At 40.5% G+C, this 26458-nt stretch overlaps 2 protein-coding genes across 2 annotated transcripts; one reads left to right on the forward strand and one right to left on the reverse strand.

Annotated features, from left to right (window-relative positions):
• Positions 1–593: 593 nt before the first annotated feature.
• Positions 594–7025, reverse strand: si:dkey-7l6.3 (zinc finger protein 467). The gene is made up of 4 exons (XM_020931216.2): positions 6548–7025; positions 4291–4415; positions 4005–4194; positions 594–3322 (listed from the first exon to the last, which is right to left on the reverse strand). Exons 1-4 carry the CDS (start codon positions 7023–7025, stop codon positions 2754–2756), a joined length of 1362 nt encoding a protein of 453 aa, XP_020786875.2. The 3' UTR covers positions 594–2753.
• A 911-nt stretch (positions 7026–7936) lies between these two features.
• On the forward strand, positions 7937–24825 carry dnaaf11 (dynein axonemal assembly factor 11). The gene is given in 12 exon segments (XM_055151465.1): positions 7937–7996; positions 9791–9958; positions 11278–11355; positions 13762–13934; positions 16394–16657; positions 18360–18529; positions 18653–18730; positions 18811–18876; positions 21674–21743; positions 22637–22732; positions 23211–23281; positions 24289–24825. Coding segments are annotated over 12 exon segments (1425 nt in total). The 5' UTR covers positions 7937–7986; the 3' UTR covers positions 24470–24825.
• The last annotated feature ends 1633 nt before the right edge of the window (positions 24826–26458 follow it).

Genomic DNA, 26458 nt, shown 5'->3' on the forward strand with positions numbered 1-26458 from the left:
AATTGCCTTGCCTTCTAACACATTACTTTTGTTTTATTTAACTAAATTTGTATCGGTGTGTGTGTGGTCGGTATTTGTTGTGGGTGTCGCTCTATGTTTTTGTGTTTTGTTTTGTTTTATGTTGATTATTGTATTTTGTTAAATGTTATATTCTGTTGTCTTTAATAAATAAAAAAGGTCCTATATTACCAAAAAATAATAACAATAAAATGAATATATATAATTAAACTAAACAAACAAACTTCTGGACTGTTATGTTATTACCTCCAGAATCATGTTTTGTTTCCTTCACATATGTTTGAGTAATCTTTGTCAATCTGTCTACATCTCCACAACTGAAAATGCTCTGTTCCACCTTGTGATGTCACGATGTAATGGCTATCAAGTGAACAGCTGGCTACTTTTTACCTTTAGCTCAGTGGAGATTAGCGATTTCAAGGCTGAAGTTATGGAAATGATTCTTGTGAAAGTGTGTTGTGATTAAAAACACAGTGGAGCACTTCCTCTATTACGTAAGGTTTCATCCTACATATGAAGGGTTTGTGTGTTAAACATGGGTGAATGAAACAAAAAACACAACATAGACCAGAAAATAGAGCTTGAAAAATGTGCTATAAACATAAAAGCTCAAAATATTATATGTTAAATAAGGCAGACACTTCAATTTTTGCAAGTAAAATTCCTGCTCAATAACAATAGTAGAAAATTTAACTTTAACAGAGGCAATTTTCAAGTTTTCAGTATTTTCTCTGTTGAAATTTAATGAGGTGGACAAGCGCTGCCAGCCTGTCCTCAGTACATCGTCTAAAATGTGACATATTTCCACATTTATATTCAGTGTTTTGAGCTCTGGAGCGCGTGAATGTTTAAACTCTGCTTCTGGTGAGGAAACACTAACGCAGTGTGTAGCAGAATGGAAGACGTGCATGAAAAACAAATCTATTTAGACAAAAAAAAAGGGTTAAAATCTCTGCCTCTTTATTTACATTTAAATACAGCACCATCCAGAAAGGCAAACCTGAAGAGTCTGTGAGAGAGTGAGAGGACTGTGGTGTACGTTTACCAGATTACTTTCATAGTATTCCTCCTAATCCATCTACTACTCTGATTACTTTATTTCAAAAGTAATTGGTGTTTTTTTAATTTTTTTTTCAAAGTAACTAAACTAATAAAGAAACATACAACTCAGGAACAAATTTATAAAAAGCATGAAATGTAACAGGAAGTATGACACTAGTTACACTTCCTGTTTTTTAATCTGGTGTGAAATCCGGAGCAGCAGTGGCCACAATCCTGCATAAAACAGAGTTCTGTTTCAAATCTGATCTGAATCTGTCGCTGTTATTACCCGTTTATATTTTTTACTGTTTCATGACACAGTTCTACGATTATACAAAAGTTTGGCAGGGAAAAAGTAGCTAAAAGTTACTGGGATTAGTAACTGTAGTCTAGTTATTCAGTTTTATATTGTGACTACCGTATTTTCCGGGTCATTAGGGATCTTAAGCCTCTAACCGCACCAAAAAACGACCGCGTGCCCCGCAATCCAGAGCGCCCCATGCACGAATCCACTCGGGTGTCACAGCACAACTTCAGTAAACTACAAAGCCGCAAACACACACGGAGCAGACAGCGACCGCACAGCGAAAAACACCCACAGACACACTCATCGCTCCACGCCGACGAGGAACGGAACGGAGGAACGGAACGGAGGAACGAACCGAAAAAGCGAGTGCAATGTGCCACTTCTAGACACGACTGAACAACTGAGTCACTGCGAACACGCCGACAATCCGTTGGTCCCAGACAGCACCCTCCCTACACGCCACAACTGAACAAAGCCCAGAGTCACCGTGAACAAACAAAGTCCAACTGACCCATCCCATCCTTGTTTCGTTTAAAGTCCAGTGCGGTTTATTTGTGAAAAAAGTTTGAAATTGACCATTTAATGACAGTGCGCCTTATAATCCAGAGCGCCTAATAGCCCGGAAAATATGGTACTTTGTAACTAGTTACTGTCCACTGATGGGTAGATTGTGATAAAAAAAAAAAAAAAAAAAAAATTGTTTCAGATCATACGCAGAGACATTCAGACGGGCTTCACTGAGGCTTTATATTCTCCAGAGAATGGAAAATAAACTACACAGCATCAACTCTTCAACCCAAACATTCAGGATCGACTGTGGCCAGAGAACAGCTGTTTATGTTTTAGACACAAACCTTCAAATTACATTCAAACTAAGGCAGAAGAGAAATTCTGTCAACACCGAAAATCCCAAGAGGTTTTTTATGGAAAGGTTCCACACTTTCATAAAGTTTTACACAATCATTCACATTCTATAACATGTTTTTTTAACCAGAAAATAATATTTTCCTCTTAAGACACAAGCTTCTCAGGTAGGAGAAGGATGTTTGGTCGGTAATGTAGTTGCTACAGCTGGAGCCACTGCTCAGTCACACGGTTAAAGGAAAATGGTCACGATATTCTAAAAAACCTGCAGTTTAAGTTGAGTAGGAATTTTAAAAGGACATCTGTGGTACTGTTAAAGATCCAGATGCAGATGTGTGACCTGGTTCATGGTTCATATTTCTGTAATTATTGGACTTATCCACATGAAACATCAACTGTTCAATGTCTTTTGCCAGGATCAAAAGTTACCTGCCTCCATCTGAGTGAACGTAAAACCTGCTTAGTCCTGGTCTTCAGCTCCTGTGTCCAGTGTCCAGTGTCTGTCCTGGTCTTTAGCTCCAGGTCACGGCGCCTGTGGTTCATTGGGGTGATGCTTCTGCTGGTGTATCCTCAGGTTCTGTTTCCCGGCGAACCTCTTTCCGCAGAGCAGGCAGGCGAAGGGCCGGTGTCCGGTGTGCACGCTCTGGTGGGTCTTGAGGTGTCCGGACTGGGTGAAGCGTTTCCCGCACTGAGCGCATCCGAAGGGCCTCTCCCCCGTGTGCACCCTGATGTGAGTCTCCAGCCCCCGCGCCGACGAGAAGCCTTTACCGCAGTACGTACACACAAAGCGCCGCTCTCCGCTCAGCCGCACCACGTCCAACTGTGACGCGCTCAGGCCGATGAACGGAAACGCGTTCAAGTCCCGCTCCAGCCTCTGCACGGCGGGGACGCAGCGCACGCTCCGGTTGGTCCATGTGTCGCGCGGGGCCGTGTCGGTGGCTGCGGGGAGGTCAGGAGCGGGGTTTAGGGTGAAGGGTTTGTGGGCGCCCTCTGGGGTCAGGTCTATGACTGTGTGCACGGCGCCCCCTGGAGGAGAAGACTCCACAGATTCACAGTGTAGACCGGAGGGACCAGCAGCGCTCTCCTCTGACTCTGATGGAAAGAAACAAAGACATCTGTGCTCAGCCATAACCAGAAAATAAGGACATGTATGATTTAACCCATTTATGAAATTCTATTATTAAACCCAGTGTTTCCGCTGCTTTCATCGTGTGTACAACTCATTATATTTTATGCCGCAACTTCTTTAAAAGTTGTTGTACTGTCACTGGAGTCACTTCCTTATTTCTCTCCACTTTCTCCTTTCTTTCTCTCCACTTTCTCCCTTATTTCTCTCCACTTTCTCCTTTCGCTCTCTCTCTCTCTCTATTTTTTTCCCCTTTATTTCTCTCCCCTTTCTTCCTTTATTTCTCTCCATTTTTTCCCTTCTTTCTCTCCACTTTCTCTCCTTTCTCTCTTCTTTCTTTCCACTTTCTCCTTTATAGCTCTTTAGTTTCTCCTTTATTTCTCTGCACTTTCTTCCTTCCTTCCTTTCTTTCTTTCTTTCCACTTTCTCCCTTCTTTCTCTCCACTTTCTCCCATCTTTCTCGGTTCTTTCTCTCCAGTTTCTCCCTTATTTTTCTCCAGTTTCTCACTTCTTTCTCTCCAGTTTCATCTGCACTTTCTTTCCGAGTGGCCTTCTGTTCCTTTGTAATATTCAGGTGAGACATTTGTAGAGCCGGGGCAGAACTTCACTTCACTCGCTGATGTTCTTGCGTCTCCTGAGTTTCCTCACCTGTGTGGCTCGAGAGCGGCTGGTCTGGAGCTGCAGGACTGTCCCCCTCCTCCTCCGTGTCCTCCTCTTTGATCAGCACCACGTCTGCGCTGTCTGCCTCCTGCGTGTCCTCCGTCTCCTCCTTCCACTCTGTCCCCTGCGTCCCCTGCGTCTCCTCCTTCCACTCTGTCCTCTCTGTAGCCGTCAGCCTCTGTAACACGAGCGCACGCAGTCAAACACAACCAAACCTCAAACCGTTAGGGCATCTGAGAGAAAACGTCCCGCAGTCCCCCCTTTCTTCTCTCACCACGCTGAAGTGCAGGGTCCCCTCTGCTGCTCTGGGGCTGCACCCGTGGGTGGTGGTGTCTGGAGGGGACACAGCGGAGCCGCTCCTCTTCCCTTTGGCCCCTTGTTCTGGAGCGGTGAGGGCCTCTGCGTAAACACAACACCTCGATTATAACGATATTACATAAACGCACACGACACAAACTTGTCGTGTACATTTTACATCTCACTTTTGTCAAAAATTTCACTTCTGCGATGACAGAACAGGCTGAACTTTGTGACCATTTTTGTTTCATGTGGATAGGCCCAGTAATTACAGAGATATGAAACATAAACCAGGTCAACTCTAGAGCTGGGAATCATTCAGAAGTTGCCGATATGAAACATACCTCGATACACAAGCCATGATACGATACATAGGCCACGATACGATACATACCTCGATATACAGGCCACGATACGATACATACCTCGATATACAGGCCACGATACGATACATACCTCGATATACAGGCCACGATACGATACATACCTCGATATACAGGCCACGATACGATACATACCTCGATACATGGGCCATGATACAACACATACATATATACATACCACTTTTATTCTATGGATTTTAATACCACTTGAGTTGTGTGGTCCTCTGTGTCTTTTATTTATTTATTGTTTAAAGTAAAATGTTTTAAATTGCTATGTGAAGCACTTTGGAAACTGTTATGTTTATAAAATGTGCTATACAATGAAAGTTGAATTGGATACATAGGCCATGATACGTTATATACCTCGATACAGTGAGCTTTCGATTTGATACGATTCAATATGTTATATTTCAAATTGATTTGATATGGTTAAATAAAATCATAAAGGCCAAGTCACGGCTCTGATACTAAAAGTCTTTGTTAAACCATTTCTTGTGCAAAGTTCACATGAAACACAAACATTTTAATCATCAAAACAGTGAAAATGTCAAATGTGTCACATAAACAAGTTTCCTTCCTCTAAACCAGCAACAAAACTGTAGCTGTAACAAAATAATTTAGCAAATATACCAAAAAATACTCCTGGTGATACAGCAGTCCCTGAAATCGATACTGTATCATCACTTTACCCAATACGATATATCAATATTTCAATATTTTTGCACACCCCTAATCAACACATCTGCAATCTGACAAGTCAAACAAACTGTATGTAGCCTGTGCTCTTATAGTTATAAAAAGGTACTGCAGATAGACGACACTAGGGGTGTGCAAAAATATCGTAATATCGCTATATCGTATTGTTTAATGTGATGATACAGTATTGATATCGTGGGCTGCTGCATCAATATATCGCCAAGAATATTTTTTGGTATATTTTACTAAATTATTTTGTTACAGTGCTACAGTTTTGTTGCTTGTTCAGAGGAAGGAAACGTGTTTGTACAACACATTTGACATTTTCACGTTTTTTATGATTTTAAATGTTTGTGTTTCATATTCACTTAACTTTAACAAAAACTTTTAGTATCACAGCCTTGATTTGGCCTTTATTTTCAATTAACAGTATCGAATCAATTTGAAATATATCGTATTGAATCAAAAGCCCACTGTATCAAGATATGTATCGTATCATGGCCTATGTATCGAGGTATGTATCGTATCGGCATCTTATTATTGATACCCAGCCCTAGAGGACACACACATGTTTATGTACAGACCTCCTCTTCAGATTACTGCAGCCAATAACAAATTAAGGTTTAAAAAAGAAGTGAAGAACTATTTAATAGCCCTTTGCAATCAGTAATGAATTCTATTAAGAAATTATTTTTTTTATGATTTTAATCTTTGTGCAACTGTTTTGTTTCTAGGTGTTTTAGTTGTTGTTGTGTGTGCTGTGTTATATCTATGTGGACTCCAGGAAGAGTAGCTGGTGTCATGGACAACAGCTAATGGGGATCCGAATAAAATACAAAAAAATACAAAATAAAAATCAAATCAAATCAAAATAAAATAAATCAAATAACAAAATTTAAAAATCAAAATAAAATAAAAAAAATAAAATCTAAAAAATAAAAAAAATAAATCTAATAAAAATAAAAATAAATAAATACAATAAATAATAAATAAAATAAAAAATAAATAATTAAAAAATCTAATAAAATCAAATCATGTGAAAGCTCAAAACCTCTAGAATTCCCTCCCTGAGCTGCAGAGGCTGCACTAGCACTGATTCATGGTATTTTAGGTTTACACAACGTGGATTTTTATTTACTTTCCACGGACACTCACCGGTGCTCGGGTCCAGCCTCGGGTCCCCGCCGTCGCGCTCCTCTTCCCCGCCGTACACCAGCACGTGTCCCCGGTGTCCCCCGCGGGCCACGATGCTCTCGATCAGCTGCAGTTTGTTCCGGAGCGCCTCGTTCTCCCGGTGGCTGCGGCTGAGCTCCAGCTGCAGGGCGCCGTACTTCTCGTCCAGCAGCTCGCACATCTCCGCCACCGCCGCCATGATGGAGGCCAGCTGCGAGCGGAACTCCTCGTACCCGCTCATCCCGAGGACACCGGAGGCCCAAGAGCACCGCACCGGAGGGGGGGAGGACACGGCGGAGAGTCGGAGTCGGTCCCGGAGCTCGGGTGTGAGAGTTCTGGTCCTGTGGGTGTGTCTCTGGCGCACGGTCCACGGTCTCCGGACTGTCTCTTCCTCAGTGTCCCTGGCAACCACCGGAAGTCGGACCTTTTCACAATAAGATGCACTGTTTTTGTTTTTCATCTGTGTGAATAAAGATCATTGTGGGTGTCCTAAAGTGAAATTAATAACCAGGTAACAAACTAGGGAGACACAGAGGAGACACCTTAGTTAGGGAGACACAAAGGAGACACCATAGGGAGACAAAGAGGAGACACAGAGGAGACATCTTAGGGAGACACAGAGGAGACACAGAGGAGACACACAAGGAGACACAGAGGAGACACTTTAGGGAGGAGTACCAGAGGACACACCATAGGGAGACACCTTAAGGAGACACCATAGGGAGTTACAGAGGAGACACCTTAGTTAGGGAGACACAGAGGAGACACCATAGGGGGACACAGAGGAGAAACCACAGAGAGACAGAGGAGACACTGAAGAGACATCACAGGGAAACACAGAGGAGACACTGAGGAGACACCTTAGGGAGACACAGAGGAGACACCTTAGGGAGACACAAAGGAGACACCAAAGGGAGACACCACAGGGAGACACACGGGAGACACCTTAGGGAGACACAAAGGAGACAGCAAAGGGAGACACAGAGGAGACACCTTAGGGAGACACAGAGGAGACACTGAGGAGACACAGAGGAGACACTTTAGGGAGGAGTACCAGAGGAGACACCATAGGGAGACACCTTAAGGAGACACCATAGGAAGTTACAGAGGAGAAACCACAGAGGAGACACCACAGGGAGACACAGAGGGAGACACAGAGGAGACACACGGGAGACACCTTAGGGAGACACAAAGGAGACAGCAAAGGGAGACACAGAGGAGACACAGAGGGAGACACAGAGGAGACACAAAGGAGACACCTTAGAGAGACACACAGGAGACACAGAGGAGACACCTTAAGGAGACACCTTAAGGAGACACAGAGGAGACACCTTAGGGAGACAGAGAGGAGACAGGGCTGTCTGTGTGCACGTGCGGCGGATGCAGCTGTTGCCACGGCAACGCTCCACAACAACAGGACCATGGTGCGCAGTGAGTGAAAACTATTCTCATGTTCTAATCAAGATTTATTCTTTTAGCTTCATTTTATCAATTTTATTTGTATTTTTACCTGAGTCATATTGCTCAAATATTTATCAGACACAACAGTTAACCAGCAAAATCTCTTTAAACATCGCATTTTTAAATGTTTAGCTCATGTTTAGCTACATGAGCTAACGCGGTGCAGCAGCGCAGAAAAGGCTAAAGTGAGGCTGAATTTGGGTTTTGGAGTTTAAGGGTCAGATAAAAAATAAATAAAATGCTGGTGCTACGAGAATAAAGTCGTAACATTTCCACATTAAAGTCGTAATATTATGAGAATAAAGTCGAAGCCAGAAAAAGTCGTAATTTTACGAGAATAAAGTCGAAGTTAAAATAAAGTCGTAATATTATGAGAATAAAGTTATAATGTTACGAGAATGAAGTCGTAATAAAATCAAAGTCAAAGTGAAAAATGAGGCAGAAGAAGAACCTGTTTTTTCAATATAAAACCAAAAATAAGAAAACGAACAACAATTTTCTTCATTATTTGCGCCTCCGGACTGAACCAGGACTGAACCAGGACTAAACCAGAACTAAACCAGGACTAAACGAGGTCCGAGACCAGACCGGGATCAGACAAGAACTGAGACCAGGATTGAGATTGGGAACAGGACCAGGACTGAGACTGGGACTGATACCGGGACCAGACCAGGACTGAAAACGGTTTAGTCCTGGTTTAGTCCCGATTCAGTACTGGTTCAGTCCTGGTTTAGTTCTGGTTCAGTCCGTATGTGGCGCAATAGTCCCGCATCGCATTTTAAAGTCACGGAAACGCCATTTCCCATTTCCAGGACTAAACTAGCACTAAATCATTTTCAGTCCTGGTCTGGCCCCGCCCTCAGTCCTGGTCTGGTCATGGTCTCAATCCTGGTCTTTCTGGTTTGGTTCAGGACCTGATTTAGTCCTGATTCAGTCCTTGTTCAGTCGAATGAACGAATGATACACGGATTCTTCTCCTTTACAAAATGCTCCAAATTCTCCATTCCCCACTTGTTCAGACTTTCCGAGCAGCCGATATTCTCGTTTATGACTTTATTCTCGTAAAATTACGACTTTTCTGGCTTCGACTTTATTCTCATAATATTACGACTTTAATGTGGAAATGTTACGACTTTATTCTCGTAGTGCCAGCATGTTGTTGTTGTTTTTTTATCTGACCCTTATACTCCGTCGTAGGGTTTGTTCTTGTATCTGGTTTTATTTTTAATTCTCGAATAACCACTTGAGTCTGTGATTTCAAACAGAAACAATGAATATAACTTTAATAAAGGGGATAAGCCTAAACAAAACTATTTTTATCAAGTCAATAGGGCAGGGTTTCTTATGCAAATGCTGCTATTTGGAATGATGAGTCCGGCTCACTGTTAACGCTACTAGGTCAGAGATCTCCAACCTTTTTACCTTGATAAAATGTAAATGCCAGAGAACTACTCAATTTAACGGTCCAGAGAAACAGAAAGTGTAAGAGCCATGGATCTGAAGGGGTACATTTAAATGCCTATTAAACAGACCATTTTCCATTTATTAGTGCACAAGTTAGGCATCATAATGACACATTTATAATAGTAATTAATCAGATTTTAGTAATTAAGTGCAATACATATAATTCATAAATCCCTTGGCGAGCTACTTGGAAGGGAGCGGAGAGCCCTGTCCTTGTTATTATCTCTGTGTAATACAGTGATGCAGATTGAATGTACTCGTCCCCGGTCTGAGCCTGAGCCTGTTTGTGCTTGTCCACAGTCACAGAGGAGCTGGTCCGGAAGCGTGCGGAGCATAATGAAGGGGAGATATTCTCTCTGGAGGAGCTGTCTCTGCACCAGCAGGACATCCAGAAGATCCAGCACCTGGAGCAGTGGTGCCGAGAGCTGCGCATCCTCTACCTGCAGAACAACCTCATCTCCACCATCGGTATGTTTCATCTATGACTTATGATGAGGTAACTTAGAACTTAACTTAAAGCCATGTTGTCCTATATTATGTCCAAAGAAACAACATCTTTATGGAATCAAGCAGGTGGAGGCCAAATAAGTCAGGTTTGTGGAGATGCAAGCCCGCTGAGAGTAAGGACACTTATTTTCCTTCAAATTTTCACTACAATAAAAACATCCAAACCAAAAAAACAGGCTTTTGTTTGGTCCATATTTGGCTCCAAAGTTCCACATTGAGAACATTGAGAGTTTGCGTACAGTTTGTGATTTATACCACTTTAGTTTATTTTACTTATTTAGTGTCATGCATCATTTAGTTGGTGCCCAGCGCACATGGGCTTATAAGACACATGAAACAATAAGCAGACAGATCACACATCAAACATAAAGTGTCGTCTCCTGGAGGGCCCGAGCTTTTAACACAAACTGAGCCAACTTAAAAACATTACATTTAAACAAATACTCCAGTCTCCTCATCAGACATTGCAAACAAACAGTAAGATACATTAGATAAGAACTGACAGTGCAGGTCATGATACAAAGGACAGTAGTACAGAAAATGTCCTTTTTAATGCCCTTTAAGTCACACAGAGCACACGTGCGCTCCTCCTCTGGGACTGAGTGGAAGTGTCCTGTATCCAAGGCCAGAGGCAGAGTCCTACGCCTCAGCTGGGCACATACTGACCTCTGACCTCTGCTCCCTACTCCTGGACGATTTATGTAACAGGCTCCAGTTAAACACATGTTTGGTTAATCTTGTGTCAGGCATATTAACCAACCTTTTCCATAACCGCACCATATCCCAGCCCATGTCTCCATACAGTGCAAGTTTAGGTGCCGTTTTGTGCACGCCTAAGAAGAACCTCTGAGCTCTGCACTGAACTTTCCCACTGTGGGTCTGTTCACAATAACCGCAGACTCCAGCGCCATAGTCCAGAACAGGACAGGCACCAATGTTAGTCCACAATTAAAGGTGCACTCTGTCACTTTTCTGATGGAGGGCCTGTCCGAGCTGACGTCACGAATCAACTGAGTCAATAATTCAGGCAATGCAATGACAGCTCCGTGATTTGCCAAAACACAAACATTATTCCTACTTTTAACTCTGACTAATCTATGATACTTGAACTGCAGTTTTACATGAGTACTCCACTGTGTCTGTCTCTGCGTGTCAGACATCTATAGTTTTGAACATAAATACCACTTTGGTTTTAATGTGACCCTCATCTGAGCACAACACAGACCTGATAATAATGATAAGTCAGAAGTGGTGAAGTGTGTGTTGTGTTGTGTTTGCAGAGAACGTGGGGAAGCTGAAGAAGCTGGAGTATCTGAACTTGGCTCTCAACAACATCGAGCTCATAGAGAATCTGGAGGGTCAGGAGCTTTTTTTGTGTGTGTCTTTTAGGCGTCTCCAGCCTTTTTATCCCCTCGGCTGCTTTTACTAAACCGTAGTGTGACTGAGAGCTTCTCCTGTTTGCAGTCACAAGAAATAGAGTTGATTTAACAGCCGTGACAAGCCTGACTGGATACAGTGAGAACATGAACTTTTCTCAGTATCACTGCACAAAGTCACTCACAGTGCACATTTACAGCGGCCAGTGGACTGTGAACAATCGCTTTTGAATTATTCAGCAGAGTATATAAAACTCCGAAATCCTCTGGGTAGAAAGATGGTAGAAAGCTACAGCGACTCAAAACGGCTCTTGTCACGGCTGTAATGTGTAGAAATGCAACAATAACTGAAATATCGTGATATCGTATCGTCAAAAGTCTCGAATTACAAGTCTCTTTGCTTAAATTCATTGTTTTCTTGCAGCAATAGCTAAAAAAAACAAAAAAAAAACTGAGTGAACTACATGTACCATGATCCTTTGCTCCATTACAGCGCAGACTACAGGAAAAGTAGTACAAATAATAACAAGAATTATCATTTTTAAGCACGTTTAAATCTTAATTATGTGTTTATGACATAATAAAAGTCTTATGAAGGCATTTTAAAAGGAAAAAAGTAGCATTTTCATAGTTTTGTTAGCGTCTACAAAATATCACAATAAATATCGTACCGCGGGATGAAAATACCGTATCGAGAAATTTGAATATCGTTACATTCTTAGTAATGTATGACATTATATAAGTTCTGCGTACAACCCCTGCCAACCTTCTGTACTAGTATTTTTTGTAGTATTTGCTGTAGTATTTGTACTTGTATTTGTTCTAGAATTAGTTTTTATATTTGTTCTAGTATTTGTTCTAGTATTTGTTGTAGTAGTTGTACTTGTATTTGCTCTAGTATTTGTTGTAGTATTTGTTGTATTTGTTGTAGTGTATTTGCTTAGTATTTGTAGTATTGTTCTAGTATTTGTTCTAGTATGTTCTAGTATTTGTAGTATTTGTAGTATTTGTTGTAGTATTTGTTCTAGTATTGTTGTTGTTGTAGTTTGTGTAGTATTTGTTCTAGTATTTGTTCTTGTAGTTGTATTGTATTTGTTCTAATATTTGTTCTAGTATTTGTTGTAGTATTTGTTTGTAGTATTTGTTGTAGTATGTTTGTTCTAGTATGTAGTTGTATTGTTTGTATTTTCTAGTATTTGTAGTTTGTTGTAGTTGTAGTAGTATTGTAGTATTTGTTGTAGTATTTGTTGTAGTATGTTGTGTTTTATTGTATTTGTAGTAGTTGTTTTGTTGTAGTAGTATTTGTTCTTGTAGTTGTATTGTATTTATTCTAGTATTTGTTCCAGTAGTATTTGTTGTAGTATTTGTTCTTGTAGTTGTAATTGTATTTGTTGTTGTAGTATTTGTTCTTGTAGTTGTATTGTATTTATTCTAGTATTTGTTCCAGTAGTTGTTGTAGTATTTGTTGTAGTATTTGTTGTAGTATTTGTTCCAGTATTTGTTGTAGTATTTGTTGTAGTATTTGTTGTAGTATTTGTTCTTGTAGTTGTATTGTAATTTATTCTAGTAATTTAGTATTTAGTTTCTAGTATGTTGTTATTTGTTGTAGTTGTATGTTGTTCTTGTTGTTGTATTGTAATTCTAGTATTTAGTGTTTGTAGTTGTTGTAGTATTGTTTGTTTGTAGTATTTGTTGTAGTATTTGTTCTTGTAGTTGTATTGTATTTATTCTAGTATTTGTTGTAGTATTTGTTGTAGTATTTTTGTAGTATTTGTTAGTTGTTTTGTAGTATTTATTTGTTCCAGTATTTGTTGTAGTATTTGTTGTAGTATTGTTGTTCTTGTATTGTATTTATTCTAGTATTTGGCCTAGTAGTATTTGTTGTAGTATTTGTGTAGTAGTTGTAGTTGTATTGTATTTATTCTAGTATTTGTTCCAGTATTTGTTGTAGTATTTGTTGTAGTATTTGTTCTTGTAGTTGTAAGTATTTCTAGTATTTGTTCCTATTGTTGTAGTATTTGTTGTAGTATTTGTTCCTTGTAGTTGTATTGTATTTATTCTTGTATTTGTTGTAGTTTTGTTTATTTGTTTTAGTTGTTTAGTATTGTAGTTTTGTTCTTGTTGTTCTATGTAGTATTGTTTTTGTAGTTGTATTGTATTTATTCAGTATTGTTGTTAGTTTGTAGTATTTGTTTGTAGTTGTATTTATTTAGTATTTGTTCCAGTAGTTTTCAGTTATGTATTGTTATTTGTTAGTGTAATTGTATTTGTTGTAGTATTTGTTTTCTTGTAGTTGTTTGTATTTATTCTAGTATTTGTTCCAGTAGTTGTTTGTATTTTTGTAGTATTTGTTGTAGTATTTGTTGTAGTGTTTGTTCTTGATTTCAGGCTGTGAGTCTCTGCAGAAGTTGGACCTCACCGTGAACTTCGTGGGGCGTCTGAGCAGCGTCCAGTCACTGAGACACAACGTCCACCTGAGGCAGCTCTTCCTGCTGGGGAACCCCTGCGCAGACTTCCACTTCTACAGGGAGTACGTGGTGAACGCTCTGCCCCAGCTGCAGGTCAGTCCTCAGCTAGAAGTTAAAACTCCTATATGATGCAAAATTTACTCTTGTGAGCTTTAAAGGTTGTATGGAGGATTTTTTTTTTTTGTTCAAAATTGTCATTGAAACTGTTTTAAATCAACCATTTATGCCGATGACGCAGGCAGTGTTTTAATTTGGATGACTGGACTGAGAAAAAAAAAAAAGAACTGTACATCTCCAAAACTTGTAATGTCTTGAAGCTGTAGTTTTAAACTGCTCTCGGATCACTGAAAGCGATCGGGAAAACGCAGAAAGTCAGGGCGATTATTTGAATCAGATTGATCGAAGCTGAGCAAGTAAAAAAAATCTAACTTTAGTTAAATCCTTGTGTTAATACAGGAAGTGCTTCTCTATGTTTTTAAACTCTATACACCTTGAATCACTTGACTCATTTGGATAATTTCAGATCTGGAACTTCACATCTTGAACCTGGAATAGTCCTGTTATAGACCTGGTTTAGTCCTAGATTAGACCTGGTTTAGTCCTAGATTAGACCTGGAATAGTCCTGTTATAGACCTGGTTTAGCCTAGATTAGACCTGGAATAGTCCTGTTTTAGACCTGGTTTAGTTAGATTTTAGACCTGAATAGTCCTGTTATAGACCTGGTTTAGTCCTAGATTAGACCTGGATAGTCCTAGATTAGTATAGACCTGGTTTAGTCCTAGATTAAGACCTGGAATAGTCCTGTTATGACCTGGTTTAGTCCTGTTATAGACCTGGTTTAGTCCTGTTATTAGACCTGGGTTATGACCTGTTATAGACCTGGTTTAAGTCCTGTTATAGATCTATGGTTTAGACCTGGTTTAGAGTTAACCTGGTTTAGTCCCTGTTATAGACCTGGTTTAGTCCTGTTATAGATCTGGTTTAGTCCTGTTATAGACCTGGTTTAGTCCTGTTATAGACCTGGTTTAGTCTGTTATAGACCTGGATTAGACCTGTTATGAACCTGGTTTAGTCCTGTAGACCTGGATTAGTCCTGTATAGACCTGGTTTAAGTCCTGTTTAGATTGGAATAGTCCTGTTATAGATCTGGTTTAGTCCTGTTATAGATCTGGTTTAGTCCTGATTAGACCTGGAATAGTCCTGTTTATAAGACCTGGATTAGTCCTGTTATAGAATCTGGTTTAGTCCTGTTATAGACCTTTTAGTCCTTTTAGATTAGGTTTAGACCTGTAGTCCTGTTATAGACCTGGTTTAGTCCTTTTAGATTAAGTTATAGACCTGGTTTAGTCCTAGATTAGACCTGGTTTCAGTCCTCAAGATTAGACCTAGAATAGTCCTGTTATAGACCTGGTTTAGTCCTGTTATAGATCTGGTTTAGTCCTGTTATAGACCTGGTTTAGTCCTGTTATAGACCTGGTTAGTCTGACCTGTTAGCTGTTACCTGGTTTATCCTGGTTGACCTGGTTTAGTCCTGTTATAGACCTGGTTTAGTCCTGTTATAGACCTGGATTAGTCCTGTTATAGACCTGGTTTAGTCCTGTTATAGATCTGGTTTAGTCCTGTTATAGACCTGGTTTAGTCCCTGTTTATTAGTTTAGTCCTCGATTAGACCTGGAATAGTCCTGTTATAGATCTGGTTTAGTCCTGTTATAGATTCTGGTTTAGTCCTCGATTAGACCTGGTTTAGTCCTGTTATAGACCTGGTTTAGTCCTGTTATAGATCTGGTTTAGTCCTGTTATAGACCTGGTTTAGTCCTGTTATAGATCTGGTTTAGTCCTCGATTAGACCTGGTTTAATCCTGTTATAGACCTGGTTTAGTCCTGTTATAGACCTGGTTTAGTCCTGTTATAGACCTGGTTTAGTCCTGTTATAGATCTGGTTTAGTCCTCGATTAGACCTGGAATAGTCCTGTTATAGACCTGGATTAGTCCTGTTACAAACCTGGTTTAGTTCTGGATTAGACCTGGAATAGTCCTGTTATAGACCTGGTTTAGTCCTAGATTAGACCTGGAATAGTCCTGTTATAGACCTGGTTTAGTCCTAGATTAGACCTGGTTTAGTCCTAGATTAGACCTGGAATAGTCCTGTTATAGATCTGGTTTAGATGTTTTTGGACTTCACACAATAAGGGCTGGTCAGTTTGTAGTTTTAAAGAAAAGAACGTAACAGGCAGTAATTGAATTTATATTCACCTTTTTTTTTTTTTTTTTTTTTTTTTTTTTTAATCTAAAGATGTTTCTACAATTATGTTTAAATCTAGGCCACAATTTGTCCAATATTGCTTGAGGGCAGTGGAGGATGAAGTACTCAATTTTGTTAGTACGTTTTTAAACTCTGTACACCTTGAATCACTTGAATCATTTGGATAATTTAACAACATTATAACATGGACTAAATCTTTATGTAATTTAGGAGATTTAAGCCATATATCATACACATATCAGTGATACAGGAGTTTTAAGAAATGTTTTGTGTCTTTTTGTTTGTCAGTCTTTGGACGGTAAGGAGATCAGCCGCTCGGAGCGACTCAGAGCTGCTCAGGGACTGGACCGGATCAGAGCCGTCGTGCACCAACAGGAAGAAGAGTACGTGAAGAAGAGGGAGAAAGAGAAGGAGGAGGAGGCCAGGAAGGAGCTAGGAGAGAAGGAGAGGAGCACGACAGGGTTGGAGGAGGCAAAAACGGAACCACAGGACAAGGAGAGGAGACCTGGCTTCGATGGACGCTGGTACACGGACATCAGCAGCGCACAGTGAGTCTGGATAACTATTGTACTCAACATATCGTCTCTGATTCAGGTGCAGTGCGATCTTAGGTTGAACTCAGACTCTCAAACTGTGGTGCAGCTCCTTCTGGTGTCACTCGGAGTTCTTCTGTTTGTGCGTTTGCCTCATTTACAGTTCATTTCATCCACTTTTCTGTCCTCTTTGGATCATTTCTTGTTTAGAAATAAAGTGGAAATGGTGTAGGCGACTTTTAGACCTGGTTTAGCCCTAAAATAGACATGGAATAGTCCTGTTATAGACCTGGTTTAGATCTAGATTAAACCTGTAATAGCCCTGTTTTAGTCCTGTTATAGACCTGGATTAGTGCTAGATTAGATTTGGCTGAGTCCAAGGTTAGACCTGGAATAGTCCTGTTATAGACCTGGTTGAGATCTACTTTAGACCTGGTTTAGTCCTAGATTAGACCTGGAATAGTCCTGTTATAGACCTGGTTTAGTCCTAGATTAGACCTGGAATAGTCCTGTTATAGACCTGGTTTAGATCTATTCTAGACCTGGAATAGTCCTGTTATAGACCTGGTTTAGATCTACTTTAGACCTGGTTTAGTCCTAGATTAGACCTGGAATAGTCCTGTTATAGACCTGGTTTAGTCCTAGATTAGACCTGGAATAGTCCTGTTATAGACCTGGTTTAGATCTATTCTAGACCTGGAATAGTCCTGTTATAGACCTGGTTTAGATCTACTTTAGACCTGGTTTAGTCCTAGATTAGACCTGGAATAGTCCTGTTATAGACCTGGATTAGTGCTAGATTAGACTTGGCTGAGTCCAAGGTTAGACCTGGAATAGTCCTGTTATAGACCTGGTTGAGATCTACTTTAGACCTGGTTTAGTCCTAGATTAGACCTGGAATAGTCCTGTTATAGACCTGGTTTAGAACTATTCTAGACCTGGAATAGTCCTGTTATAGACCTGGTTTAGATCTATTCTAGACCTGGAATACTTCTGTTATAGACCTGGTTTAGTCCTAGATTAAACCTGCAATAGTCCCGTTTTAGTCCTGGATTAGTGCTAGATTAGACTTGGTTGAGTCCTTGGTTAGACCTGGAATAGTCCTGTTATAGACCTGGTTTAGATCTTTTTGGACTTCACACAGTAAGGACTGGTCAGTTTGTAGTTTTAAAAATACTAAACTACTAAAACAAAAATAAAAGTACAGCTCCGATAGCAAAGAAACACTCAAGTAAAAGTAAAAGTGTCACATGAAAAAATCTACTTAAATTCCTGTTTATAATGTACTTAAAGAGTAATTTTGTGCAAATTTTGAGCTCTAATAAAGCTTCAAATTTTGTATTTTGATGAAGATTTGTGCTGAATTTTCTTCAGCAGAAACAAATGAATTGAGAGTTTTTATTTGTATATTTGTGTTTAACTTAAACTACAAATATGTTTAAATTAAACCCCTCAGCCATTTCTGCAGGGCTCAGAGGATCATGAAAAACACTTTTACTTTTAAGTCCAGTTAAAAATGTTGTGGAGTAGAAAGTACTGGTACCTGCTCTCAAATGTAGTAAAGAAAATGTCAAAAGTGTTTACTTAAAAATCTACTTAAGTAAAGTACTGATACCTAAAATGTATACTTAAGTTGACTACTTCTACTTTGTTATGTTCCACAGCTGCTTGACGGTAGCATTTGTTTCTGTTTGTCTCCCTCTAGTGGCGGTGAAGAGCAGCAGCAGCAGCAGCAGCAGCAGCAGCAGCAGCAGCAGCAGCAGCAGCAGCAGACGCGCTCAGAGGAGGAGCAGGCCGAGCTGGACTTCTGGCAGACTCCGTGCTCCTTCAGTCCTGAGTCCAGACTGGCCACTCACAGACACCTGGAGGAGAAACGCAGGGGCCAGGACAAGTAAAAGCCCCAAACCTCACATCTCACATCTTTATCTTCATTCCACACAAAGCATGATCCTGTTCCTTTTTATTTGTTACTTAAAATAAATGAAAAATATACATTTGTGTTCATGTGCGTTAGAGATGCTCAGAAGAAGCCCCGTCCTCCTCGCACCCTGATCACTGCAGACGGACAAGTGCTCAACGCCAACGAGCCCAAGTGAGGACCTGCTCAAGTCCTGGTTTAGTCCTGGTTTAGTCCTGGTTTTAATCACTCTCACCCTCTTCTTTGTGCCTCAGGCTGGACTATTGTCTGACTGAAGATGAGGAGAACAACACCATTGTCCTGGACCTGGCTGTTTACAGGTGAGCAGGGGGACAAAAGTAGTGCTGTGCTGCATTACTTCAGTACATTTTACAGGGAAGGCAAGTTTGTTTGTACAGCACAATTCGTACATAAACAAATTCAAAGCGCTTTACAGCAGGGGTCTCCAACCTGTAGCTCGGGAGTTACTAGTAGCTCTCCAAGAGATTTCTGAATTATACATATTGTACTAAATAACTCAAATTTTAGTCATTATCATTGTAAATATGTTATTTTGAACTTTGTGTTCTAATAAATGGATAATGGTTTTAGGTTTTATAGGCAACTAACTGTGCAACACTAAAGCTTACCTTCTTATATTGACTCAATTTCTTGTGACCGCTAAAATGAGTGCTGCTCTCTGGCATTTTCATTTTGGAAAGGTAGCTCACTGGATGCAAAAGGTTGGAGATCCCTGCTTTACAGAATAAGGAATACATTAAAATCGCAATAAAAACAAATTAAAACATAAATATTCATCATAAAATTTAAAAGAGAGACAGACATTAATTACATAAGTTAGAGAGAAGAGTGGGGAATGAAAACCTTTCAGTCATATGCACAGTTAAACAGAATCGTTTTGAGCCTGGATTTAAACAGAGTCAAAGTAGAGTCTGTCTCACGTGTTCAGACTGTTCCAGGTTTTAGCTGCGTGAACTTGAAACTCTGACTCCCCATGTTTAGTCGTGACTCTGGGCACCAGCAGGAGGCCGGTCCCTGAGCTCCTCAGAGTGTGAGATGGTTCATGTGGCACTAACATGTCACAGATGGACTTTGGTGTTCGGCCATGGAGAGACTTGTACAAACAGAGCCGCTTTAAAGTCTCTGAGCCACAGAGGGCAGTGCAGAGACCTGAGCACAGGACTTATGTGCTCGTACTTCCTACTGAGGACCCGAGCTGCAGTGTTCTGGATGTTCTGGATGTTCTGGATGTTCTGCAGCGTCTCACAGCTCGTTTGGAGAGACCAGTGAGCAGAACATTACAGTATCTAACCTACTGAAAACAAACACATGGATAAGTCTCTCCAAGTCTGATTTAGACAGTAAACATTTTATTTTTGTGACGTTGGACACATTTTACATTTAATTAGATTTTTTCATGTGATTAATACATTTTTCTTTATTACTTTTCACCTTTATCTGTACTTTTACATAAATACCAATTAAGTCCTTTTTTCAACCACCTCCAACTGGACACACGCCATAATGCTCAAGATTAAAAATGACCACATAATGACTTTAAATACCCCTGTTATTCAAATAAAGTGAAAAAAGTGGATGGATGGATGTAGATGGAGAGGAGCAGAAGAATTTGCTTTAGATAAAATTGACTCCTGTGAGCTTTCAGCCATGTTCTAACGCTGTTACGTCCTCAAAAACAGACCTGGAGTTACGTTTTGTGTCTGACTAATCCTTTATCCTTTAATCCTTTAGTCTGTTTACATCTCCAAACCTCAAAATGCAGCATGGTTGACCTGGTTTATGGTTGATGTTCTTGTAGCTGCTGGGCCTATCCACATGAAACAAGATCTTCTCTGTCAGCAGACTGAGCGAAAGTGAAATTATCGTTTTAATTGAAGTACCAACAAGTTGATACGATGTGATTCACTCACCCAAACGTGATTCGCGAGTGAACTCTTATAAATAAATCATCATAATGTTTATTTCAAGTGAATTTGCCCTTTGAGCTATTTAGAATTTGCTGAATTTTGAGTGAAATAACAAAACGTGTCTCATTTTAAAGGTGCACTATGTAACTTTTTGGTTGGATATGTCATTGTTCTGCCTGGAATGTTCCACAGTGTGACATTAAACAGCTTTTTTTTTTAATTACAGGTGGTTTTATAGCTCAAAAATCCCTAGAAAAATAGGCATTCTGACTGTGAGCGGTGTGACTTCTCCACAGATCTAACCTGTATCTTGGTCTAGTTTGGTCTCCATGAAGATAGAAATGTCTCCATGCACAAAAGCACTTGATGGACCCTCCACCAGAAAAGTTACACACTGCATCTTTTAAAAGAGTTAAAAGACGAATTCTACAATTTTCAAACCATGGTCAGTGGGGGTGTAACGATATCCATGTCTCACGATACGATATCGTCACAGTATGAAACTCACTGTATGATATTTATTGCGATATTGTCAAAAAGCTCACAATTAGGGACGTAACAATATCCAAATCTCTTGGTACGATATTTATTGTGATATTTTGTGGAGGCTGAACAGCAAAAACTGTTGGGCAGGACTGGACCAGGACTTAAGCAGGACTGGACCAGGAATGGACCAGGACAGAAGGACTAAAGCAGGACTAAACCAGGGCTGGGACAGGACTGGAACAGGACTGAACCACGACAGAACCAGGATTTTACTAGGACTAAACCAGGACTAAACAAAAACTGTGGGCCAGGGGTAGTGCTGGACTGAACCAAAACTGAACCAGGACTGGACCAGGATGGAAACTAAGACTGTATATGATAGTTTTTCCGCTTAAAATGCCTTGACAAGACTTAATCCAAAGAACTAAGACTTAAAAGTATTAGAACTGTTATTTCTTCTTGTAGTCTGCACTGAAATGGAGCAAAGGATCATGGTCTATGTAGTTCCCTCTGTCTTTTTTTAAACTATTCCTGCACCATAACTCTTAATTTAAGCAAAGAGACCTGTAATTTGATATATTGTGATGGTCCACGATATTATTGTGAGAACTTTGACGATACAATATCACGATTTTTCCGTTATTGTCACATCCCTAATGGTCAGTGTAGAAAGTCGTCACATCATGTATATTTTCTCCCTCAGACATTTGGACACGTCTCTGATTGACGTGGACATACAGCCCAGCTACGCCCGGGTCCTGATCAAAGGGAAGGTGAGCTTAATTACTCCTACTTGAGTAATATTTTCACTGAAGTAAGAGTACTCTTGTCTTACTTGAGTAAAAGTTGTGTTTCCTCTTCCCACTGTGAGTAAATCTAAAGTGACAAAAGGTTTATGTTTAGGCAAGGTCTTCATCGTCGGTGTCGTAATCAGACATGTTGTTGCTAACATTCCGAGCAGTAAACAAAGTGAAACAGGCGCAGCTGTCACCTGGCAGCAGCATGCAGTGATACAAATGCCACAACATGTCTGATTACGACACCGACGATGAAGACCTTGCCTTTAGCACAGAGTCAAGACGAGATCTTTATGAACCCGAAAATACTGATGCCGAAAAACGGGCAGAGAGTGAGCACACAGCGCGCAGTGATACGAAACGGAGAGAAAATAGTGCCAAGCGATTATGAGGTCTGACTTTTTTGAGGACAAAGGTTTTGTGATGCAGATGTATCACTCTTTTGAAGACATATAGTTTTGAGAAGAAAAACTCTTTATTTTAATGTCCCCAGCCAACTTGCCGGACTACTTTCTTCAGCTCCAAAACTAGCCAGTATCTCGGCTCACTGGATGCTGTCGGGGGTAAATCAGTATGGATGCGCGACACTGCTCACGGGAATGCCATACAGATTCATGTCAAAAAACCTGAACTATGTTAGGTGTCTGCGTACACCGGTATATGAATGTGTTGAGTGGGGGATGAGTGGTAAAGAGCTTTAAATGCCTTGAAAGTGGAAATCGTATGACCTCCATTACTCTTACTAACTAATGTCTTGGACCACTACTTTGTACTTCTACTTGAGTAATATTATTTCAAGTACAATTTTTGGCTACTCTACTCAACTCTGTCTATCATAGAATAGCCTGTTGATGTGTTGGTGGTTGCAGGTGTTCCAGATCGTTCTCCCCGCTGAAGTAAAACCTGACGCCTCCACAGCCCAGAGGTCCCAGAGCACAGGGCACCTCGTCCTCACCATGCCCCGGGTACCTGCCACAGTCCACACAGTCTCTATTCCAAAGTGCATATGACAGAAAGTCCTACTGTTTGTATAATGATCACTTAGTTTCATGGGATAATACCTGATTAATGAGTTACACCAGAGGGAGGTTAGGGCGTGAAAAAAGTTGAACAATATAGAAAGTAATGCTGAGTTCTGACAAAACTTTTAAAATTCTATCTACTAGGGCCAAGACACAGGTTTTTCTCAGAACCTCCACTTCACTAGTACTGCCTCATGATTGTCTGGAGGTGCTGGGGTTTAGGTAGTGACCGTTTAGATCAGAGAGAGACATTTTTGGTTTAAGCACACTGGATTTTAGATTTTTTTGAGACTGGCAACACAAATGAGAGACTCATGTGAGACTCATTCTGCTTTCTGATTGGATAATTGTCTTAGAGCCAAAACATCAAACTATAACATAAACAGTTTAATGTTTTTGTGATTAAGAATGTTTGTTTCAGGCTGAAGGGGAAATCCGAGTGACGAAGAAGAAGCCTCCTGTCCCCAAACAGCGCACGAACCACAGCAGCAGGTGAGTCAAACTGCACGACAACAAACACGAAATACACTTTTTTGCTACTAAACTGAGTATATAATGTTTAGGTAGTGTTTGCCTAATGCTCCTAGTCATTTTCAACATTTTTTTTTAAATACAAACCAGGTCAATTTTCTTTATCTTCATGGTCAAAAACAGTCAAAAAAGGTGTGTGCTGCCTCCAGCCTCAGGGGTGGGGTTTGAAGTGTGGATCCTTGTCAGTCACACTGTTCCTTAGACTTTCAGACTCTATCCTTCCTCCTCCTTCAGTCTTCCTTTTAGTCCTCCAGACCCCGTCCTTCCTCCCCCCTCACTCTTCCCTTTAGACCTCCAGACTCTGTCCTTCCTCCTCCCTCACTCTCCCTTTAGACCTCCAGAACCCACCCCTCACTCCCCCTCACACTCCCCTTTAGTCTTGCAGAATCCTGCCCCTTCCTCCTCCCTCACTCTCCCTTTTAGTCCTCCAGACCCCGTCCTTCCTCCCCCCTCACTCTTCCCTTTAGACCTCCAGACTCTGTCCTTCCTCCTCCCTCACTCTCCCCTTTAGACCTCCAGAACCCACCCCTCACTCCCCCTCACACTCCCCTTTAGTCTTCCAGAATCCTGCCCCTTCCTCCTCCCTCACTCTCCCCTTTAGTCTTCCAGAATCCTGCCCCTTACTCCCCCCTCACTCTTCCCTTTAGACCTCCAGACTCTGTCCTTCCTCCTCCCTCACTCTCCCCTTTAGACCTCCAGAACCCACCCCTCACTCCCCCTCACACTCCCCTTTAGTCTTCCAGAATCCTGCCCCTTACTCCCCCCTCACTCTTCCCTTTAGTCCTCCAGAACCCAGCTCCTCACTCCCTCCTTTAATCCTCCAGACCTCCCCTCACTCCCCTTCACTCTCCCCTTTAGTCCTCCAGACCTCCCCTCACTCCCCCTCACTCTCCCCTTTAGTCCTCTACACACTGTATTCTGAGTATTTAGAATCATTTCACATTGTGTTGTTTCGTTTTGTGTTGTAGGTCTGGTTCAGCCCATGAGTTGTTGGAGGTAGATTCCAGCGCACTGGTGGATTTCACAAACATCGTCCAGCGTCCTCACAGCGGAGAAGGTCCTCTAGACACCAGGGAGACGACTGTCCAATCAGAGCCCAGTGTGTCCCCTGGGTTTGTGGACGACCCAGATGTTCCGCCTCTCATGTAGACAAAAGTAACAAACATGGGCTCATTTTTTTTCTATTTGGGGTAATGTAAAATATTCTGGACAATTGCACATAAATATAATAACAGAAGTTGTATTTGTACTGCAGAAACAAGGTAACAGACCTGTTTTTAGTATTTTTAGTATACAGAGATACTACAGGACACATGCTGTATAGACAGTTCATTACATTCCTGTAGTTCAGTATGGCTACGGCTTTATCTTTCACATAAATGTTGAGGTTTTGGTTCTTAAAATACTGTAGTAGAGATGTGAACTTGTAAGTCGTGACTTGGACTCGAGTCAGACTTGAGTCACTATTTTTAGGACTTGAGACTTGACTTGATAAAATGGACTAAGACCTGGGACTCGACCTGGACTTGAGGACTGTGACTTGCGAAACACTTTTAAATCTGAATTCTTTCTGTTCTGACCATAATGATTCACACTATTATCAAAGAAAAAAATAACTAAATTATTTTTTACAACTCTTATATACTCTAAAAATACTCATATATATATATATATATAGTCTTGTTTCATAGACTTTCTGCAGCATGTACAGTAGTTATTGTCAGATTTGATCCTTGGACACCGAGTTTGTGTTTGGTATTTGATTGAGGAATTAATTAAAATGAAATACTATCAATAAGAGCATCGATCTTGTCTTCATTCATTCCTTTTAAATTATATATAGATTTTTATTCTGTTTACTTTTATTAGTTTCCTTAAATATGAGTACTCTGTTGTCACGATACATTTCGATTTCAATATCACAATAATAAAAAACACTCTTCCTACCATTTAATGTTGAAAATCACATTCTATTTTCTTAACTTTAGACTAGATTTTCCGCATTAAATGGTAGTACTTTCTTTTCTATTCCCATGTGTCCTTATAGTATCTGTGTCCATGTGCGTATACTCATCATTTTTGTGTCAATCCTTTGAAAACATCACATTTAAAATCAGGTGTTTTAAAGACTTAAGTGACAAACAACACGACCAGGACGTAAGAAAAGTAGACCCCTTTATTGTCGGTTTAAATAGAAAAGAAATACAAAATAAATATTATTGGACATCGGGGCCGAGGGGAGGCGGGACGGGGGCGGGGTGTAAAAAAAAGTAAACAGCACAGTCTTTATCCTCCGTTTCAAAAGCAACATTCATAGAGAGGCGCCGTTTGGAGGCACCTGATTGGTCGAACAATTGCAGTGGGTGGGGCCAGAGGTAATGTTCTGTTGGAATGTTTCAAATTCGATCTTTGTTTTGTTTTTTGTTTTTTTTGTTCTTTGCTCCGGTGGCCTGTGCGTCTGACTGAGCGGTAGGGCATCTGAAGGAATCACAATCATGTACTGCCCTAGGAATTTGAAGTTGTTGTCGTCACGTTTTTCGAACACGGTCCCAAACCCACGGAATTAGTGCTAGAATTGCTGAGTAGTGAATAGAATTGCTGAAATGGAGAAAATTATAGCGAAAACTGCTACAACAAACCCTTAAAGATCCCATATTTTGCTTCACAGACTTTTTGTACCTTTTTTAGAGAGTTGGAAATGGCTACTCTTGTGCTCCTCTCTGTTTTTAAAGTCCATACACGTCAGTTGCCTTCACCGGAAAGCATCGGCGATAACAAAAACATCAGCGATTGCAGTTACTGATGTTAGCCTCGTTTAAAAGCCCTGTGTGTAAAGTTTTTCCCTTGTGATTATGCAAAACGTGGATTTTTCTGTAGAGTATATTGCAAAAATTCAACTTACGATAAGAGAAATTGTGTCGTGAACCATTTGTGTTGATCGTGAACTCGAAGGACTCGCTGGATGTTTAAAAATTTCAACTTTCTGCGTCTGTCCAAAAGGCTTCATGTCCTCAGTGTTTCCAGCAGAGGGCGCAACACCTACAGAGTCAATTGCAATTGGTACAGATACTGAAATTTTGGTAGATCAAGTATCATGTAATATCATTTTGTATCATTTTGTATTTTTTCCTATCATTG

This window comes from Boleophthalmus pectinirostris, unplaced genomic scaffold (genome assembly GCF_026225935.1).
Source record: "Boleophthalmus pectinirostris isolate CB_2022bp ecotype Guang Dong unplaced genomic scaffold, ASM2622593v1 HiC_scaffold_16, whole genome shotgun sequence".
Lineage (NCBI taxonomy): Eukaryota > Metazoa > Chordata > Actinopteri > Gobiiformes > Gobiidae > Boleophthalmus > Boleophthalmus pectinirostris.